Source organism: Hevea brasiliensis, chromosome 11 (assembly GCF_030052815.1).
Source record: "Hevea brasiliensis isolate MT/VB/25A 57/8 chromosome 11, ASM3005281v1, whole genome shotgun sequence".
Taxonomy (NCBI): domain Eukaryota; kingdom Viridiplantae; phylum Streptophyta; class Magnoliopsida; order Malpighiales; family Euphorbiaceae; genus Hevea; species Hevea brasiliensis.
The window spans coordinates 77,260,903-77,284,970 of record NC_079503.1 but is presented as its reverse complement, the minus strand read 5'-3'; the positions used below and the strand labels follow the sequence as shown (position 1 = coordinate 77,284,970).

At 26.0% G+C, this 24,068-nt stretch overlaps 1 protein-coding gene across 1 annotated transcript in view; it reads left to right on the top strand.

The window, feature by feature from the left end:
* The window catches only part of LOC131170303 (protein DOG1-like 4), a 33,754-nt gene extending 24,880 nt beyond the window's left edge, over positions 1-8,874 (top strand). Inside the window, exon 2 of the mRNA XM_058129363.1 lies at positions 8,683-8,874. Within this exon, the coding sequence (XP_057985346.1) occupies positions 8,683-8,874 (192 nt within the window). The remainder of the gene's footprint in view (positions 1-8,682) is intronic.
* The last annotated feature ends 15,194 nt before the right edge of the window (positions 8,875-24,068 follow it).

Here is a 24,068-nt window from a genome sequence, read left to right as displayed (position 1 = left end):
TGTCTCGTGATAGCTTTATTCTTTATCATGAGTAGAGAGGCAAGCAGGCGGCGGACTAAATTTGCATATACATCGGCGAGGATTACAGTATATTGAGTATACGCTTTTGCTTTTATCTTGTAATGTATGACCTTTGTATGTACATATTGTTTTAGTTTTGGCGATTGTAAATTAAATTGTACCTTGAAGTTGTAAATTAATTATGAGTGTTTTGGATTGTAAAAGTTGTATTATATTTCCTTATCTCGGACTTTGAAAAATTTCTATGGAATTGTGTTGATAAATTGTTGTGTTGAGAAATGTATTGGAGTTGAGATTTGGAAAAAATTATTGAAGTGCTTTTTACGAGTTTTACGAAGAAATTTTGTCAAAATACGGATGGCACTTTGCCAAAATTTTCTGAAATTCCAAATAAACCAAATGAGTTAGTTATTTCACTTGATTCACGAAGTCTTTAACACTGTAAATAGTGCTCACCCTTTGTAAAAGAAGTAAGAAAAGTTTTAAAATCCCTTGTAGTGTATTTAATGGGTTATCGATGAAGCGGAGTTGGTAATTCATTATGTATTCTACGGGATCATGTTATTCCTTACAGAGGTGTATTGTGTGACATAAAGGTTGTCCCGTTGAGTATTTAGGGGTATGAATTCTCGGCAGACCTAATTGAGTTGCCCTTCTATTAGTTTGACGTGATTTTGGGAATGGGTGGTTGTCACGTCATCAGGCAATGAATTGATTGCAAATTGAAGAGGATTTCTCTGAAAACTTCTAAGGGTAATGAGATCAGCATTTGTGGGTGAAAGGGATTTCTGTCAATGTTATCTGATCCTGATTGCAAGAAGATTGATGAGAAAAGTGTAAAGCTTACCTAGCACACGTGGTTGATACTAGGCAAGCTAAGCCAAACACATGTAATATATCCACGATAGAGACTTCGGATATATTTCTGGAGAGTTGCAGTTTACCACGAAAGGAAGTCGAGTTTGCTATTGAGGTAATCTGAGATCTGACACCCATTTCTATTGCTCCTTATAGGATGGCACCCACTAAATTGAAGGATTTGAAAATTTAGTTGCGGGAGTTACTCAATAAAGGGTTCATATGCCCCGATGTGTCACCATGAGAGCTCAGGTTTCATTTTGTGAAGAAGAAGGATGGAACCTTGAGATTGTGTATTGATTAAGCGGTTGAACAAGGTAATTATAAAGAATAAATATCCATTACCGAATTGTGATACATTTGATCGGTTGAAGAGAGCAGTGTATTTTCAAAAATTGATCTCAGTTAGGGTATCATCGGTTGAGGGTAAAGGATGCGAGATGTGTCAAAAGCGCATTGAAAACCGATATGGGCACTATGAATTTCTAGTGATGCCGTTTGGGTTAACAAATGTACGGCAACATTTATGGACCTTATGAACCGTATCTTCCATCCATATCTAGATCGGTTTGTAGTGGTCTTTATTGATGATACGGTGTATTCTAAGGCCGGGGAAGAACATGATGAACATTTGAGCATTGTGCGCAAACCTGCGAGAAAAGAAGGCTGTATGCTAAGTTGTCCAAGTGTGACTTCACGGATGAGTGAAATCTCTTTCCTTGGACACATAGTATCGATGGGGATTAAAATGGATCCCAAAAGATAGAAGCGATGATGGAATGGAAGCCTCCTAGAAATACAGCGAGTCGAAGTTTCTTGGGGCTATTTGGTATCTGAAGATTTGTGAAGGGTTCTCTTTTATAGCTACTCCAATGACCAAGTTGTTGCACAAGAATATGAAATTGTTGGAGCGACAAATGCCAAGCCAGATTTGAGAGGCTGAAGGCTATGTTGTGAAGCACCGGTGTTAACACGGCCGGTGTCGGGAAAAGACTTTTGTAGTCTCTGATGATGCCTGCGCATAATGGGCTAGGGTGTGTATTAAGGCTAGAGGTAAAAGTGGTCGCCTATGATTACTAGCAGTTAAGGCCACATGAACAGAACTACCCTACTCTTGACCTAGAGTTATCAGCAATTATCTTAGCATTGAAGATATGAAGGCATTATTTATATGGTGAAAAAAGCTACATTTATCTGGACCACAAGAGTCTAAAATATTTGCCAACCGGAAGGAGCTCAATCTTAGAGCGGAGCGATGGATTGAGTTCCTCAGAACTATGATTGTGTGATAGATTATCATCACAGGAAGGCAAATGTTATTCTTTGATACTTTAAGTAAGAAGTCCATCACTGACTTTAAGATCACTAAATGCATCTGTCCTTAGCTCAAGATGGAGCTATTTTGTTGAGTTGCAAGTGAGGCCAAACTGCTCTGATAGATACAAGATGGCGGAGCGGATGAAAAATTAATGGTCATTGTGGGCAAAATTCGGAGGAAAGGAAAATGATTATGAGGTGAAAGCGGATGGGTGTGCGTACTACGGAGGAAGAGTGTGTGTACGGATAATGGAAAGCGAAGATTAGTATTTTGAAAGAATCACCAACTATTGTTTATGCTATTCACACAGGAAACACGAAAATGTATAATGATTTGAAGACTCAATATTGGTGGCACAGTATGAAGAGGATATAAGCCGACTATGTGACTAAGTGTTTGACATGTCGGCAAGTTCATGAGAACATCAAGTTCCATCGAGTTACTCTGACCTATAAGTATACAGATGGAAATGGGGCCAGGTCACTATGGATTTTGTTAGTGGTCTACCTCTCACCCAAAGGAAGCATGATGCGGTGTGGGTGATAGTGGATAGATTAAGAAGTCGGCACATTTACGCGATTAGGATGACTACTCCTTTGGAGAAGCTAAGCGGTGTATATCGGTGAGATAGTTAGTGCATGGAATCCCACTTTCTATCATATCTGGCCAGAGACCTAAGGTTTACATCGAGATTGGAAAAAGTTGCAAGAAGCCTTGGGCACACAACTCCATTTTAGCACGGCTTTTCATCCTCATACGGATGGGCCGATCGAGCGAGTAATCGGTAAATCTAAGAACTAAATGAATTTTTGCAATTAATAAATTGAATTATAGTAACAATGTGAATTATATGATAGATCTGGAGGATATGCTAGGAGTTGTGTCATTGAGTTTGAGGAGTTGGGATAGATACCTCCCACTAGCGGTCGCCTATAACAATAGCTACCAAGCTAGCATTCAAATGGCTCCGTATGAAGCCATATGGGAGAAATGTAGAACCCCAATGTGTTGGATGAATTGGCGAAGATAGTGAGTAGGACCGGACTTGGAGAAAGCAGGTGAGGAAAAAGTGAAGATAATCAAAGCTAACTTGAAGGTTGCCTCGGATAGATAGAAATCATATCTTGACTTAAAGAGAAAAGAGATAGAGTTTCTGATTGGTGATAAAGTGTTTCTCAAAGAAATTCGAGGTTTGGGAGAAAGGAGTAAGTTAAGCCCTAGGTTCATTGGCCCATATGAAGTCATTGAGCGTGTGGAACGATGGCCTCTCGGTAGCTTTTCCACGGAAGCTGGATAAAATTCATAATGTATTTCATGTTTCTATCTTTGAGAAGATGTCGCTCGGACCCTTCATATCATTTCCATAGAAGAGATTGAAATCCAACAGAACTTGACATACTCACAGAGAAGAACACTTATCTCACGGATCCTGGCTCAGGGAAGTGAAGGAGGCGAAAAGAAGTAAACAAATTCCACTATTGAAAGTGCTTTGGAGAGCACCACAACCTTTGAAGAGGCAACTTAGGAAAGTGAAGAGATGATGAGGCAACGATTCCCTCAGCTGTATGCCACATCGGAGTAAATTTAGGATAGAAATTTTTATTAGAGGGAAAGAGTTGTAACATCCTCACTTTAGCTAGTTCATACAGTCTACTGTTCCAGTGACTAAGGTCGGTCCGGACAGCTAGAATGTTTGAAATTATAAATAGACTAGAGTGAGGAGTTATAAAGAAACTAAATAATGCTCATAAAAATCAAGGAAAAATTTTTAGAAACGAAATACACTAAGGTTAAACGAGCCGAAACACTAGAGATGAGTAACCCGAAGGGGAAGTGACGGTGAAGGCTATTAGCAACCTTAGACCCAGGGAAAAAATTATAAAATAATTATTGGGACTCTAGAGAAGGGTCATTGAGGTTCTTATTGCATTAGAATGCCAAGAAAATGCTTAGAAAATTTTTTTTATCGGTACACACAATTTTGGCTCGTTAAGCCAAACGGAGGGCATTTTGATCATTTCGTCTTCAGAGATAATTTTTAGCCAACTTGTCCAGTTAAATAAATAATTTATATAACCTAAAATATGAATAAATGTTGTTAAAAATTTAATTGAAATTAAAGAGACAAGAAATGGAGAGAAAATGAAAGAAAACGGAACTATGACATCATAATGATGTCATTAAAATTCTCCCAACCAATCCAATGTTGACACATGGCATAAACTTATTTAAAAGAGAATAAATGGGCTGAAAAAAAAAATCAGAACCTTCTCTCCCATCTTCTTCTTGCCGTCACCCTCCCACCATTGCCAACCTTGAGCAAGCTTTTCAAAGCTTGATTTCACTAGCTTTTACCCAACTAAACCCTATATTCCCAACACAAAAAAGTGTTCTTACACCTTGGAGAGTCTTTTGGGAGCAAAAAGAAAGGAAAAAGAGGAACCCTAGTAAGTGGGAAATCTCACTCCATTAGAGGTTTGTGACCTAACCTTAGTTTTCACTTTAAATTCATGTTTAAGGACTAAGAATGAATGCAAATGATAAAGAAATTGATGAAATACCATTTGTATGCCATCCCTAAATTTCAGCAGCCTTGGTTGGGGTATGATTGTGATGAGTTTTATGGAGCTAACATGCTAGTATGGCTGCCCACAATATGTAATTCTTAAGTGGATTGATGAAATGCAATGATAATGCATGGTTTGTAATGTTTGAGTTAGGGTTTGGGGTGAAAAATGAGACTTTGATCATGTGATGATGAAAGTAGGTTTTAATGGTCAATTAGTGACCATTTGGTTCTGTTTAAATAAAAAAATGAAGTGAATTGTGTAGTGGGATTGGAGTTTGGTGTGGCTGCCCTTGGTGACCTGTAGGACTGGGCATGAGTCCAGCAGGTTTGGGCAGCAATAACTAGAATTGTAGAGGTTCAATTGGTGCAAGGCCAATTGTACATAAAACTAGATACATAATGACACAACTTTGGTGAAGAAACCATGCTCAGAAAACCAAACCAAGTTGACCAAAAGATTGCCCTAATTCGGGTAACCTGCATTCTGCCTGGGCAAAATGACCAAATGAACAGTATTTAGTCATTTGGCCATAACTTAGTGTAGAAAGGTCCAATTGACCTGAAATTTTACCAGCTACAAGCCGAGATATAGATCAACAACTTTCATGAAGAAACCTAACCCAAATTATGACCATAACATATTCAAAAAGTGACCTGAAGTCACTGCTCCTAATACTGTAGATTTGGTCAGTCCAGAAATTCTAGAAAAATTGCAATCCGGCCAGTTGTGGTTTTTGGGCCATAACTTGAGCTACAAAACTCCAAATGGAGTGATTCAAAAAAGTAAATGCAACTAGACAAAATAAGGAACAACTTTTATGTTGAACATTTTGCCAAATTCCTACTGCAAAAATGACTAATGGAACAATAAAGATAAAGCATGAAAACTGAAAATTTTGTCCAATTAACATTAAGTTTAGAAATGGTTTTGGCAATCAATACCAACAAATTTAGAATGCAAAATGTGGTATGTTGGGAGTATTAGAACCAATGTACCTATTGTCTATGCAAAAGTCAACATTTTAGTTGACTAATGAATTGAATAGTAATACTAAAAATTGAATTTCAAAAATTGTGAAACTTAAAAGTGTAAAATGCCCTAGTATACTTAGCAAGATTGGTTTGGATAGGTTGGCATGCCAATAGGGTTCTGTTAGCAGTACTGCATATGGCTTCATGCCATTCTGTGTTTCATGGCTTCCCATGCCATTCTGTGACATAATAGCCTTTGGCTATGTTATTTGAGTTGTTACACTCAGGTTTTATCCCTGATAATTATTACAACTTATTAGCTGTTCTGTTGCACACTGGGAGACACAATGTGACCGATGGTGTGATGGTCTGAGGTACTTAGTGTAACACCCTAGGCAAATCCCACATCGGCAAAACACAAGAGAGATGCTGGGTTTATAAGTTGATGGTTCGTAACCCTTAATGACGCGTTTTAAAACCGTGAGGGCTTCGGCCCAGAGTGGACAATATCACTAGTGGGCTGGGCCGTTACATTTATGGTATCAGAGCCGCTCCGCGTGAAACCTTGAGCGATGGTGGGGCAAACCTCAGCGAGGACGCTGAGTCCCATAAGGGGGGTGGATTGTAACACCCTAGGCAAATTCCACGTCGGCAAAACACGGGAGAGATGCTGGGTTTATAAGTTGGTGATTTGTAACCCTTAGTGACGCGTTTTAAAACCGTGAGGGCTTCGGCCCAGAGCAAACAATATCACTAGTGGGCCGGGCCATGACACTTAGTACCCAATGTCAGTTTACCCGTTTATCCAGTCCAGTTAACTAGTATGGGTTACTCGGGCAATGATAATAAACCTTACCAAATTTTAATTGAATAATATTGCAAATAATATTAGAAATTAAGTCTACCCAAAAATGTAAACATACATTCTGCATACTTATTTTTATTTTATTTTATTTTATTTTATTTTATATTGTCACCACTAAACAGAATTGCTTAGCGCGTCGCTTTTGCCACGCACAGGTATTGGAGACCTAGCTGGGGAGCCCAGCAGACATCAGACTAGGTGAGCCTTCAAATCTGCATACGGAGTCCAGAGTCAACTCACATCTGCAGTGCACATGGTTAGACATTAGGACTTTGGGGTAGCATTTTGTATTTTGTATTTTGTATTAGTTTGGATGGTAACTATAAACTCTTGAAATTACGTAATAATATAAATATATGAAATTTTACGTTATTGAAATTTTCTGTGTATTATGTTGAAAAATATTTATGAATGCGCTTCCAGTGATGATGTGAACAGAAAAGAAAAATTTCTGAAAATAGTAATGAGATTTTGAGATTGATTTGAAATGTGTATAATGGAGTCTGGATTTGGAAATTATATTGGAAGTGTTTTTAAACAGGTTCAGAAGAACTGTTTTTCCAAATTATAGCCGGCACTCTGTTGGATTTTCTATAAAAATTGCGTAAAAATTCAGATTTATCAAAAATTGTAAATAAATGAATTAAAAGGGATAAATTGTAATTGAAACATGAATTGGTGCTCCGGCACACTGAGTGGCATATCTTGCTCGGCTACACTGTAAATGGGTAAGGGGTGTCACACCATTAATCTAGAAAAAGATTATTTGATCGGTGTACCACGAGAGACCTTGTTTGGGTCAAACACGTGGGTCAAGTTCCCAAAATATATATTATGCTTACCTGAGCACATTCTTGGATTTTCCTTTTTAATTTCATTCAATTTATCATGCTTTGAGTAGAAAACCAAGCATCATATTTAGTGAGAGCTAAATGCATTCATTTTACAAAACTTCAATTGAGCACCCACTTTCTAGTTTTGCTGGTGGTGTTGCAATGCCTTGAGGCACAGTCTCTCTCTCTATATGCATACTTTTTTTTCTCCTAAACTCTTTTTGCACATAACCCATAAATTTCCTATATTGAACGTAACATTTTGGATTTTAAAGCTTTTATGTATGTTGGAGTTATCGATTGGAAAAAATAAAAAATTGGCTATTGTTAATTTTAGGGGCTTTTTGTGAGTTAGAGTTGTTATTCATTGGTCTTCATAACCATAACCATTTTTGGAAATACGTAAATTAATAATTACTCAAATAATAAATTCGTTGATTGAAGCAACTACAAGCAACAAGAAATGATCAAACTCAAATCAATAAAATCAAAAGCTTAAAGCAAGTTGTTGGCTTGTAGCTATTGAAACATGTCAGCAAAAGAATCAAATTTCATGGAGATGTATATTACCTCAGAGGAGGGTTAAGTTGATGGAGATAGCGAAGGAAGAGGAAGATATCTGGGTTCCATGTTGAACTCAACATAGTTTATTTTACTGACACGTTTTCCAACATAAGAAACATAAAACATCAGGTAGTGGGGTGCATGATTGACTCATCAACATGGTCAAAGCAAAACCTAAGTCCATCAAACTCATGTCCCTCTCTAGGAGAGGCTTTCCATATTTGCAAAGCGTCACTCGTCCCTTGACACTCACCACTAACTCATTGATGCACGTAAGCCAAGCACAAGCATGCCTTTTCTTATATATAAAAACATATCACTCTATTCATCTCTCTCTATCTCCCACCTAGTCCTAGCTAGCTAGCTATCCCTCTTCTTTCTCCATCTCTTTGCATAAACGAAAGAGGGAAATATGGAAACTAAAGTTGAAGAGAGGTTCTCTGAGTTTTTTGAGAAATGAATGTGTCAACTCGATAAGTATCAGCAACACCTATGAAGGGCGTCTGAGGATTATCAAGCTAAAACTGGGTGTGAGCATGAGCAAGAGCTGTAAGCTTTAGTGTCCAAAGTCATACAACTTCACAAAGATTACTATACTATAAAATGGGCCTTAGCCCATGAAGATGTGCTTGTTTTCTTCTGTCCAATTTGGATTTCCCCTTTAGAGAATGCGTATTCTTAGGTTACTGGGTGGAAACCTTCAGCAGTGCTTAAACTGGTTAGCTCAATAAAGATGAATGGTGTTTTCAGTTCGAGTCTGGTTGAATTGACACAAGAACATATGAGAAAGATTGAGGCTTTGCGGGTGAAAATAAGGTTAGAAGAGGAGAAGGTGAGGAGGGAAATGGAGAGGCAACAAAGTGGTTGTAGCTGACAGGGAGATGGCGGAGTTGGTAAGGTTGGTGGTTCGAGTGAAGAATGGGGAGGAAGTGAGGCAAGTGGAGGGACCGGTGCAAGGGGCACTGAAAGGAGTAATGGTAGGACTAGAGAGGGTGATGAAAGCGGTAGACTGTGTAAGGCTTAGGACTTTGAAGGGAGTTTTGGATGTCTTGAGCCCACTACAAGGCGTGGAGTTCTTGGCTGGGATTGGCATGTATCAAATTCTGCTAAGACAATGGGGAAAGAAAAGAGTTTGCACCATTAATTAGAAACTTCCGGTTGTAGGGTTTTAGGGGTTTTGATTTTCACTTTTAAACTTGTTTTCTTTTGTCTTGATTTGGTTTTATCTTAATTAATGTGCATGTACTATTCATGGTTTTAATTTAACTTTTTCTCATACTTATTATAAAAACTCATAATTTAATTTTTTTTTATATAATGTTTTATTAATTTTATATTATATAATATTATCATTATATTACAAATTTTATATTTAATTATTTAAATTAAAATATTAATTTTAATGTCATTTTAATGAATTATATAAATAAAAATATTTATTTATTTAAATTTATTTTTTATTTGATTGTATTTTTAAAAAAATTATTTGTTATAATATTAATATAATGAAAAAATAATAAAAAGTTTTTAAAATATAAATAGGTGAAAATATTTAAAATTAAAATAAATTAATTATAAATATAAATTAGTCCATGAATTTAATTCATTTAAAATCTATTATTTTATTTTTGTAAGAAAAGTTTGATTTGCATATATTTTTTTAATTTTTTGCAATTTAAAATGATATTAACTTGCATAATAAAATTGTATGCCCAAATTAATGTGAAAGGGAATTACTTATAAAATTAGAAAATAAAATTATTTTTAAAATAAATTTTTATTAGTTTAGTGCATTATTATTATAAAGGTTTCATTTTTATTATATTGATATTTTGAAATTTTATAGTGTCATATAATTTAATACAAAAAAATTTAAAATCTATTTAATATATTTGTAGATTATATTATATATATTATAAATAAATTATTGATTAATATATAAATTTAATTATGTATATTCTAATTAAAATTGAATTATATATATATATATAGAGAGAGAGAGAGAGAGAGGTCTACTTCAAAATTAAAAATTATAACAAAATTTCTGTAAAATGAATTTTAAAAAATAAAATTTAAAAGGGAAAAAATAAATTTATATTATTAATATTTATAATAATAATTTTATTAGTTTAAAAAGTTTGTCTCTCATTCTTACCAATATATATATATATATATATATATATATATATATATATATATATATATATATATTCTAATGCATAGTCTATTATTATAAATGCACTATATTTATTACTTATTTAAGTTTTCATTATATTAAAATTATATTATATTTATAAAAACATCATAAAAAATATTTTTATAAAATTAATTTTATTTTTAATTATTTCTTTATTTGGTATTTAGTATAATTAGGTATAATATTATTCTTGATTCAATTATTAATAGAAAATTAGAATTATATTAACACAATAAAACAAATTTAGTCAAATACAGTTTAGTTTATCCAATATTTTTTTTTATTTCAATTCTTATCAATTCTTCTTTTCATTCAAAAGAATAAGGATTATAAATAGTACTATTTTTAACACTAAAAAGAATAAAAATAAAAAATATTAATATCGTAATAATATAAATATAAATCTAATTAATTAATTAATATATTATCAATATTATCTTTTATTTATTATTAATGCAAGAGATAATATTTTATATAGGTGGTATAATGCTAGCTTTATAATAATAATTTTTAAGAAATTATACTTGTAATAATATAAATATGTATATGAATAAATTAATTAGGTTTAAATCTTTAATTTTTTTGTTAGTATTGATCATCAATTAAAATTAAATAATTCCTTTTGAGTTCTTCATTTAACAAATTTTAAAATTATTAATAATCTTCTAATGATTTTATATTATTTTTGTTTTCATTTTTATAAATTATAGTCATTAAATATTTAATTTTAATTAATATTGATAATTTTATAAATATTAATATATTGTTTTATTGAAATAAAAATATACTTCCAATAATAAAGATTTACATAATGAATAAATTAATTAGGTTTAAATTTAATTATTTATAATTTTTGTTGTTAGTATTAGTCTTCAATTAAGATTAAATAGTTTTTTTAAGTTGTTCATTTAACAAATTTTAAAATTAGTAATAATGTTTGGATGATTTATATTATTTTTATTTTCATTTTTAAAAATTATAGTAATTAATATATAATTTTAATTAATGTTCATAAATTTATAAATATTAATATATTGTTTTATTAAAAAAATATTAAATGGAAATTAACTAAAAAATAATATGTAACTAATAAATATTTTAAAACATATATAAAAAATAATTAATTGTAAATAAAAATTAAAAAATAGATACTAATAAACTATTTTACTTAATATTGTAATACGATCAAATTATATTTTTTATTTTAGTTAATTAATTCTTGTAAAATTTTATAATTAATTAAAGTTATGTATAAATAGATTAAGAACTTTAAGTTCTTATTAATCGTAAAATTAAGAATTTTAAATTTATACAAACTTTAAAGTTAATTTAAATATTAAAAATGTAATTATAATTAATGTTAAGAATAAATGGCAATTTGAGTGAAGTCAATGTTTTGCCCTCCCCCTTCATATATATATATATATATATATAAAAGAATAAATTAATTAAGTTTAAATTTAATTATCTTTAATATTTTTTTATTAGTATTGGAAATAAATAAAATTAAATAAAATTCCTTTTAAGTTGTTTATTTAATAAATTTTAAAATTAATAATAATCTTTAGATGATTTATATTATTTTTATTGTTTTTATAAATTATAATCATAAAAATATTTAATTTTAATTAATATTTATAATTTTATAAATATTCATATATTATTTATTGAAATAAAAAAACTATTATATGAAAATTAACTTATAAAAATAATATGCAACTAATAAAATATCTTTAAATTTATATAATAAATAACTAATTATAAATAAAAATTTAAAAATTAGATAATAATAAACTATTTTACTAATATTGTAATACGATCAAATTATATTTTTTTATTTATTAATTTCTTATTTTAATTAATTACTTCATGTAAAATTTTATATTTAATTAAAATTAAATATAAATAGGACTAATAATTTTAACTTTATATTAACTCTAAAATTAAGAATTTTAATTTTATAGAAACTTTAAAATTTATTTAAATAATTAAAATATAATTATAATTAATTTTAAAAATAAAAGGCAATTGGGCGAAACAAAGCTTATATTCTCCATTCTTCATATATTTATATATAATATACATATACTGATATAAATTAATTGTATTTTTTTTATTTTTCACTTATTAGTTTCTTACTTTAATTAATTACTTCGTCTAATATTTTATATTTAATTGAAGTTAATTATAAGTATTATTAATAATTTTAAATTTATATAATCTCTAAAATTAATAATTTTAAATTTATACAAACATTAAAATTAATTTAAATAATAAAAATATAATTACAATTAATTAGAGGAATAAATGGAATTTTTGGCAAAACTAATATTCTCCCTTTTCACATTTATATATAATATAGACTATGTGAAAATATAAATAAACCTATTTTTTTAGATTAAAACAAAAATTTAAATCTTAAACATTAATTAAAAAATTAGTTATATCTCTATATTTTTATTTGAATCCACTAAATTCTTTACCTATACAAATTGCACAATTTTAAAATTATGAAAATAATATTTCCTAAAAAATTTTCAAATGAAATAGGTGGAGACTATTTTTATTGTGATAAAATAATAATTTTAAAACATTATTAAGCACATAAAAAAATAAGATTTTTTTAAATGTCTAAATTATAGAATAAATTTAATTAAATTTATTAATAAAATTAATTGAAATTGTTAAAATTAAAAGCGATTGGATAAATTGATTAAAATTACCAAAATTAAAATTATTGAAATAATTTCAATTTAATATATATATACATACACTTATTTAATTTAATGTTATTGTAATGAAATCATTAATTTTCCTTGAGAATGTCAAAGTAAAGATAATTTCTTCTGTCTATTTTTTTATTTTTATTTAAATCAAATATTTTAATTAAAATTTGTTTATGAAATTTAATATTTTTTTTAAAATATTACTATGAATTGGTGTTAGAATAATTATTGTCATTAAAAATTTATATCGCAATATTAGAAAAAAACTTTATAATATATTTTTGGTATTTGTCAATATGATAATCTAAATTTTTTTTTATTTGAGTTACTAAAACATTTTAATTTTTATTTTTTAATTAACTCGATTAATAATATATAGATTTTGACAAAATAAAATTGAAAATTTTTAGATATAAATTATTTTTAACCATTATTTATAGGTTCTACTTTTTAGTTGAATTGAATAATTATTTAATAAAAATCATGAAAATTAAAATAGAATCTATCACCTATATAATATTATTTTTATTGATCAAATATATAATTAAAAAATTAAAAAATTCATTTACATAGAAAGATTAGTGATATGTTAAAATAATTGATTGGAATTTGTTAAATAAAGACTTATTTTCATTCTCTCTAACTTTTTTATAAAACTTTTATTATATTAAATTATTTTATCATCAATATTTACATGACTCTTTTTTTCAATTACTTTATTAATTTTTTATAATATAAATTTAAAGGAAGTAATAATTATAGACCATCAAAATCACAAATTTTATATTATAAATATCTAACTAACTCAAAGTCATAAATTTTATATTGTAAATATCTAACTAACTCAAAATCACAAATTTTATATTATAAATATCTAACATATCATATATACATGACATATTCATTTTATTCACCTATATATTAGAAGAAACTTATTAATTTGTTAAATAAATTAATTAATAAGATATTAGAGAAAATTAATTATTATCTAATATATTTGTCATATATATAAAAGAGAGAAGGGAATAATGGGATTATCAAAAACATCTTTAATTTTTAAAATTATTTATAATTATTTTTTTATTATTTAAAAAATGTATTTTAAGTAAAATAAAAATTAAATATTATTAGTTATAAAATTCTTATTGTATTAGGTCTCAAAATTAACTATCATAATTTTCATTAAAAATAATTAAAAAAATTAAAATAGAAGGCATATTACTATTGAAGGCTACCTAAACTATTCCGATATTTCAAAAGGCTAATTCTCCCAGTATTTTTTCTCATTTTGTTGTCATTTGCATATTCATTTTTGTGTAATTTTCTAAACTTATTTATTTAATTTTATTTATTTGATAGATATTTTTGGAATCGCTAAGACTAATTCTGGTAAGATTTTGTATTCACTTATTATATTTATAGTATTTTATTTATCTTATTTTAATTGATTAATTTAATATTTCTTATTAACTTTATTTTAACATTAATTAAAAATAAAATATCATGATGGTAATTTAATATTAATAAAATAAAAAAAATTAAATTTAACTAGATATTAAAAATAATTAAATTAAACTAGATATTAAAAATAATTAAATTATGACAATATAATATTATATAAAAAATTATATATTAAAAATTTAAATAACAAATATTTAAAATAAATACAAACAACATACAATGCACGTTTTAAAAAAATAGTTATTTTAAAATTTTAAAACACAAATTATATTTTTTTAATTATTTTCTCACTTTCATTGATAAAAAATATATTTTTTAACAGTGACACTATATTGTAGATAGATTTAAAATTGAGCAAATAATTTTAATAAATTAAAAATAAAGATATTTTATTATAATTTTGTCAAACTTTGAATCAAATTATATTTTATGCTAAAATTTTATTGAAATTAATCCATTTTGGACTCTATATTGGCTGACCAAAGCACAATTGAAAATAAATTTCAATTTATGAAAATTTATTTTTAATTTTATTATTTTAAATCTTTATATATATAAAATTTTTTTAAAAAAGCATACGTTGCACATGAATTAAATAATTTATAACTAGTAATTAATTTTGTCTTTATAAATAAATAAAATCTAATCATAATAAATTTTAAACTATTATGTAGTTAAATTAGACTTTATTTTAATATATTAAATAATAATTCTAAAAAAATAATTTTATAAAAAATAAAATAATAGTAAAAATACTCATAATTATTTAAAATTTTTTAGTTAAAAAATTTGTTCACCTTATAACATACTTATTTTTCAAATAATTTCATTTAATCTATTATTCATTATGATACTAACAATTATATTTCAAACATTTGTAAACATTTATGATTTATAAAAAAGAAATTAATCTCAAGTAATAAAAGCCATGCTCTTTATTTTAAAAATTGATTAAAAATAGTTGTAAAAAACTATCATAATTTTAAAATAATCTTAAATTTTGCAGTTGTTCATACATATAATATGAATAAGAAAATCCAATAACAAACATATTTAATATCAATTAAATAAATTTTTGCTAAAAATTTTATTCTCGATATCATTTTTTACATATGCTAATAATAATATAAATTAAATAACCAAAAAAGAGAAGAAAAACTCCAAATAAACAATTTGTATAAAATGAAATATTTTTTTAAACCATTTAATAAGAAAGAAATTTTGAAAAAAAATTGAAAAATTTAAAATTTTTTTATCTAAAATATAAATATGTTCAATTTATTTGATTTTATTATGTAATTATAGAAAATATTAAAGAATTTAATAATATTTAAATTATAGTGTTAAAATTAGAATCACATTAAAATTCCACTAAAAGAGTAAAATAGTTTGAAATAAATATTTTGCATGAGTAACATGTAATTTTTTTTTCAAACCTTTTAATTGGCAGGCATATTGATAAATCTATTCATACAAAGTGCATTTTAAATATTTTTATTTTTTTGATTATTTTTAAATTTTATAAATTTTTTTAAAAATAATTTTAACATTTCAACCACAGTATTACACGGGCACTAAATTATTAGAGTCAATGGTCATTTTATTTGTTAATAGAATTAAATTTTGAAATAAAATTATTATTAAAAATATATAAAAAAAATTAATGTGTGAATTTTACTATATCTCAAAGATTTAATTATACATTGTCCTAAAATACATAAAATAATATAATGAATAGATTTATGGATTAATTAGCAGGTAATATATGTAGGTATCTATCTTAGCACCTCCTTCCACCCAAAGGCTAGTGAACAGGTCTAGTTTAATCTCAATATGAATAGGTATTACATTTTTGTTTTAAAAAAAATGTGTTACAAATTTAATAAATATTTTGAATTAATTAATTATAATTAATTTATGTTAGATTATTAGTGTGGTAAGCTGAAAAAATAAAAAACATTTAAGTGGGTCAGTTTTTTTTTCTTTTTATAGTAAGGAGTCAAATCTAAATCTGTCAAGCGAAAGGTGCAAGTTGAATAGTACTTGATTTCACACTCTTTTAAATTCAAATGAAAATATATCCATCTACATAATTAAATATTTATATTGTATTGCAATTAGACTAATAGCTCATGATAAAAATTTTCCTGCTTTTTTAGAAAATCATTTGCCAAAACATAGCAACTCCAACTACAATACAAAAAGGCTCTGCTTCCATTAATGCTGTGGGCGAGAAGGAATCTTGAGAATACTAATAGCCTATTTATAAAAATAAGGCAAACTTCATTCACAAAATACATATGACATGTACCAGCTGGGAGTTCAGCACCCCATCAAGGGAACAAATATATTACACTCTCGTTCTGATGGAAATGCTAGGGAGAAATTATAAAAAAAAATGGAATACAATGAAATCAGAGGACAAATATAGAACAACTGATAAAAAAAAGGAGGGGGGGTGGAAGCTGAGCATTGATGGTATTCACTAATGTAGGGGAAGCACAAATACAAAAGCTAAATTTTAGATTTTTGGCATGAAGTCTAAGAGAGACTTGACTTACAATACATAGAAGAAGAGAGTGAGACAGAACTTATGTCACCTTGACAAATAATATTTCAAGTTTAGCCCACCATAGTGGAGAAAGTCTTAGAGTTGCTTGATCAGGTGATATAGCAATCACTTCCCTCAACTTGGAAATGATATCCTTCATTGTTGGTCTTTGCCTTGGATTTGGTTGTATGCACTCTTGGATAATCTTGCATATGAGGTCAAGCTCATTCTTTTTGAAAGACTTGAGGGTTGGGTTAATCAGGTAATTGATACTATGTTTGTCATTTAAATATTCAGCAGCCTGCAAATTTATAGTTAAATTATATGCTTGTCAACTAGCCATGCATGCAGCTAGAACACAAATGTTATTTAGCCATAAAGCAATTTCCAGAGATATGAGAGTATTGGATTTCATAAAAGATTTACCAATTTTTTAAGGGGCCCTTGTTCTTCCAAGTATTGGAGCTTTCCAGAAATGCTTGTCGAGCTTTTCTTAAAGTATTGAAGTGTGCCTTTGAGGCAACTTCTTAATATACCTGAACCAATTGCCACACACTCTCCTCTGAGTATAATGCAATGTAATTAATTGAAATTAAAGTTATATATTATATTATTTTATTTAGAAAAATAAAAGTGTAATATAATTATTAATACAATCTCGTATTTATATATATTGATAAAATATAATTAAATTAATAATAAAATTTTAATATATAATATTATTTAATTAAAAATTATTTTAATTTGAAATTATTAATATTTTTATTACTAGTGATGGTGGCAACAATAATAATGATCAAATAGTGGTGGTGGTAATAGAGTATGAGTGATGATAATAGTAATGGTGGTAGCTAAGTGGTGATGAAAACGATCAAGTAGTAGTAGTGGTGTTGATAGTGGTGATGGCCGTGTGATGATAATAATAGAGGTGATGACAATGGCGGACCTTGGATGATAATATTGGGGATCAACTACTTGCTATTTGCACAATAATTATATGATGATGCATTTTTAAAGTTATTAAAGTGCATATTCATTTTCAAATTTCATAAAGGGTGTTCAAATATAAAATAATTTTAAAGAAATAAACACTAATAATACTAGTAGAATGATATACCTCTTCTACAGTGCTCTTGATACCTTTTTTTTTAAATCTCAAAATTCATCAATAATGAAATCCGAATTAAAAAGTTCAACAATTTCTCTTTCAATATTTATGACTAAATTATTTTTATATTTTCATCCAATTTATCATGCTTTGAGTAGAAAACCAAGCAAGTATCATATTTAGTGAGAGCTGAATGCATTCATTTTACAAAACTTCAATTGAGCACCCATTTTCTAGTTTTGCTGGTGGTGCTTCAATGCCTTGAGGCACAGTCTCTCTCTCTATATGCATACTCTTTTTTCTCCTAAAATACTTTTTGCACATAACCCAGAAAATTTCCATATTGAACGTAACATTTTGGATTTTAAAGATTTTATGTATGCTTGAATTGTCGATTGAAAAAAAAAAGTGGCTATTGTTATTTTTAGGGGCTTTTTGTGAGTTAGAATTGATGTTCATTGGTCTTCATAACCATAACCATTTTTAGCAATACATAAATTAATAATTACTCAAATGATAAATTCGCCGATTGAAGCAACTACAAGCAACGAAAAATTATCAAACTCAAATCAATAAAATCAAAAGCTTAAAGCATGTTGTTGGCTTGTAGCCATTGAAACATGTTAGCAAAAGAAGCAAGTTGCATGGAATTGCATATTACCTCAGAGGAGGGTTAAGTTGAGAGAGACAGTGAAGGAAGGCGAAGATATCTGGGTTCCACATTGAACTCAACATAGTTTATTTTACTGGCACGTTCTCCAACATAAGAAACATAAAACACCAGGTGGTGGGGTGCATGAGTGACTCATCAACATGGTCAAAGCCAAACCCAAATCCATCAGGCTCATGTCGCTCTCCGAGAGAGGCTCTCCCTATTTGCAAAGCATCACTCGTCCCTTGACACCCACCACTGACTCATTGCTACACGTAAGCCAAGCACAAGCATACATTTTCTTATATATAAAAACATATAACTCTATTCATCTCTCTCTATCTCCCACCTAGTCCTAGTTAGCTAGCTATCCCTCTTTTTTCTCCATCTCTTTACTTTAACGAAAGGGGAAAGATATGAAAACTAAAGTTAAAGAAAGGTACTTTAAGTTTTTTGAGGATGAGTATCTGTAACACATGCAAAGGGCGTCTGAAGATTATTGAGCTAAAACTGGGTGTGAGTGTGAGCAAGAGCTACAAGATTTAGTGTCCAAAGTCACACAACATTACAAAGACTATTACACTATAAAATGGGCCTTAGCCCATGAAGATTGTGCTTACTTTCTTTTGTCCAATTTCGATTTCCCCTTTAGAGAATGTGTATTCTTGGGTTACTGGGTGGAAACCTTCAGCAATATTTAAACTGGTTAACTCAATAAGGACATATGGTGTTCCCAGTTCGAGTCTAATTGAATTGACATAAGAACATATGAGAAAGATTGAGGCTTTGAGGGTGGAAATAAGGTAAGAAGAGGAGAAGGTAGAGAGGGAAATGGAGAGGCAACCAGTGGCTGTCGCAGATAGGAAGATGGCGAAATTGGTAAGGTTGGTGGTTCGAGTGAAGAATGGGGAGCAAGTGAGGCAGGTGGAGGGAATGGTGCAGGTGGCACTGAAAGGAGTAATGGAAGGACAAGAGAAGGTGATGAAAGTGACAGACTATGTAAGGCTTAGGACTTTGAAGGGAGTTTTGGATGTTTTGAACCCACTACAATGTGCGGAGTTCTTGGCTGGGATTAGCATGCTTCAAATTCAGTTAAGACAATGAGGAAAGAAAAGGGCTTGCACCATTGATTAGAAACTTCTAGTTGCAGAGTTTTAGGGGTTTTGATTTTCCCTTTTAGGCTTGTTTTCTTTTGCCTTAATTTGGTTTTATCTTAATTAATATGCATGTACTATTCAGTGGTTTTAATTTAACTTTTTTTTCATACTTAATATAAAAACTCATAATTTAATTTTTTATATAATTTTTTATTAATTTTATATTATATAATATTATCATTATATTACAAATATTATATTTAATTATTTAAATAAAATAATAATTTTAATGTCATTTTAATTAATTATATAAATAAAAATATTTATCAATTTCAAATTATTTTTTATTCGATCATATTTTTAAAAAAATTATGTGTTGTAATATTAATATAATAAAAAAATAATAAATTTTTAAAATTAAAAATAATAAACTACTATTTTTAACACTAAAAGAAATAAAAATAGAAAAAAATTAATATTGTAATAATATAAATATAAATCTAATTAATTAATTAATATATTATTAAGATTATCTTTTATTTATTATTAATGCAAGAGATAATATTTTATATAGGTATAATGCTAGCCCTATAATAATAATTTTTAGGAAATCATACTTGTAATAATATAAATATGCATATGAATAAATTAATTAGGTTTAAATTTAATTATCTTTCATTTTTTTGTTAGTGTTGATCTTCAATTAAAATTAAATAAAATTCCTTTTAAGTTCTTCATTTAACAAATTCTAAAATTATTAATAATCTTCTAATGATTTATATTATTTTTGTTTACATTTTTATAAATTATAGTCATTAAATATTTAATTTTAATTAATATTAACAATTTTACAAATATTAATATATTGTTTTATTGAAATAAAAATGTGCTTGTAATAATAAAGATATAAATAATGAATAAATTAATTAGGTTTAAAATTAATTGTTTTTAATATTTTTTTGTTAGTATTAGTCTTCAATTAAGATTCAATAATTTTTTTTTAAGTTGATCATTTAACAAATTTTAAAATTAAAAATAATGTTTGGATGTTTTATATTATTTTTATTTTCATTTTTAAAAAATTATAGTCACTAATATATAATTTTAATTAATATTCATAATTTTATAAATATTAATATATTGTTTTATCAAAAAAATCTTGGATGGGAATTAATTAAAAAATAATATGTAACTAATAACTATTTTTAAATATATATAATAAATAATTAATTGTAAATAAAAATTAAAAAATTAGATACTAATAAATTATTTTACTTAATATTGTAATATGATCAAATTATATTATTTATTTTTTATTTATTAATTTTCTATTTTAGGTAATTAATTCTTGTAAAATTTTATATTTTATTGAAGTTAAGTATAAATAGGATTAGGAATTTTAAGTTTATATTAACCATAAAATTAGGAATTTTAAATTTATACAAACTTTAAAATTAATTTAAATAATAAAAATATAATTATAATTAATTTTAAGAATAAAAGACAATTTAAGTAAAGCCAATATTTCCCCTTCCTCCTTGATATATACATAAGAATAAATTAATTAGGTTTAAATTTAATTGTCTTTAATATTTTTTTATTAGTATTGAAAATAATTAAAATTAAATAAAATTCTTTTTAAGTTTTTTATTCAATAAATTTTAAAATTAATAATAATCTTTAGATGATTTATATTTTTTTATTGTTTTTATAAATTATAGTCATAAAAATATTTAATTTTAATTAATATTTACAATTTTTAAATGTTGATATATTATTTATTGAAATAAAAAAATCTTATATGAAAATTAACTTATAAAAATATTATGCAACTAATAAAATATCTTTCAATATATATATAATAAATAACTAATTATAAATAAAAATTTGAAAATTAGATGCTAATAAACTATTTTACTTAATATTGTAATACGATCAAATTATATTTTTTTATTTATTAATTTCTTACCTTAGTTAATTACTTCATATAAAATTTTATATTTAATTAAAATTAAATATAAATGGGACTAATAATTTTAAATTTATATTAATTCTAAAATTAAGAATTTTAAATTTATACAAATTTTAAAATTAATTTAAATAATAAAAATATAATTGTAATTAATTTTAAGATTGAAAGGCAACTTAGGCAAAACTAAGCTAATATTCTCCCTTCTTTATACATTTATATATAATATAGATATATCAATATAAATTAATTGCATTTTTTTTTTGTTTTTCACTTATTAGTTTCTTACTTTAATTAATTACTTCTTATAATATTTTATGTTTAATTGAAGTTAATTGTAATTATTATTAAGAATTTAAATTTATATGATTTCTAAAATTAACAATTTTAAATTTTCACAAATATTAAAATTAACTTGAATAATAAAAATATAATTATAATTAATTTGAGGAATAAATGGCATTTTTAGCAAAACTAATATTCTCCCTTCCCACATTTATATATAATATAGACTATGTAAAAATATAAATAACCTATTTTTTTGAGATGAAAACAAAATTTTAAATCTTAAACTTTAATTGAAAAATCAGCTATATCTCTATATTTTTATTTGAATCCACTAAATTCTTCACTTGTACGAGTTGCACAATTTCAAAATTATGAAAAAAAAAATTTCCTAAAAATTTTTCAAATGAAACAGATGGAAACTATTTTTATTATGGTAAAATAATAATTTAAAATATTATTAAGCACATAAAAAGGAAAGAAGATTTTTTTAATGTCTAAATTATAGAATAAAATTAATTAAATTTATTGATAAAATTAATTGAAATCGTTAAAATTAAAAACGATTAGATAAATCGATTGAAATAACCAAGATTAAAATTATTGAAATAATTTCAATTTAATATATATATATATATACACACACACCTATTTAATTTAATATTATTGTAATGAAATCATTAATTTTCCACGAGAATATCAAATTAAAAATAATTTCTTATGGCTTTTTTTTTCATTTAAATAAAATATTTTAATTAAAATTTTTTATGAAATTCAATATTTTTTTTTCAAAAATTACTATAAATTGGTGTTAGAATAATTATTGTTATTAAAAATTTATATTGCAACATTACAAAAAAAACTTTATAATATATTTTTAGTATTTGTCAATGTGATAATCTAAATTTTTCTTATTTGAGTTACTAAAATATTTTACTTTTTATTTTTCAATTAACTTGATTAATAATATACAGATTTTGACAAAATAAAATTGGAAATTTTTAGATATAAATTATTTTTAACCATCATTTATAGGTTCTACTTTTTAGTCGAATTGAATAATTATTTAATAAAAATCATGAAAATTAAAATAGAATTTATCACCTATATAACATTATTTTTATTAATCAAATATATAACAAAAAAATCAAAAAATTCATTTACATAGAAAGATTAGTGATATGTTAAAATAATTGATTGGAATTATTAAATAAAGACTTATTTTCACTCTCTCTAACTTTTTGATTAAATTTTTATTATATTGAATTATTTTATCATCAATATTTACATGACTTTTTTTTGAAATTATTTTATTAATTTTTTATAATATAAATTTATAGAAATTAATAATTATGGACCATCAAATTCACAAATTTTATATTGTAAATATCTAACTTATCATATATACATGGTATGTTCATTTTATTCACCTATATATTAAAAGAAACCTATTATTTTGTTAAATAAATTAATTGATAAGATATTTAAGAAAATTAATTATTATCTAATACATTTGTAATATATGTAAAAGTAAGAAGGGGAATAATGGGATTACCAAATATCTTTAATTTTTAAAATTATTTATAATTATATTTTTTATTATTTAAAAAATATATTTTAAGTAAAATAAAAATTAAATATTATTAGTTCTCAAAATTAACTATCATAATTTTTATTAAAAAAAAAGAAAATAGAAGGGATATTCTATTGAAGGCTGCCTAAACCATTCGAATATTTTAATAGGGTAATTCTCAGGTATTTTTTCTCATTTTGTCGTCATTTGCATATTCATTCTTATGTAATTTTTTAAACTTATTTATATAATTTTATTTATTTGATAGATATTTTGGAATCGCTGAAACTAATTCTGGTAAAATTTTATATTCTCCTATCATGTTTATAGTATTTTATTAATATTACTTTAATTGATTAATTTAATATTTCTTATTAATTTTATTTTTTTATAATTTTTTGAACTAACATTAATTAAAATTAAAAAATCATGATGGTAATTTAATATTA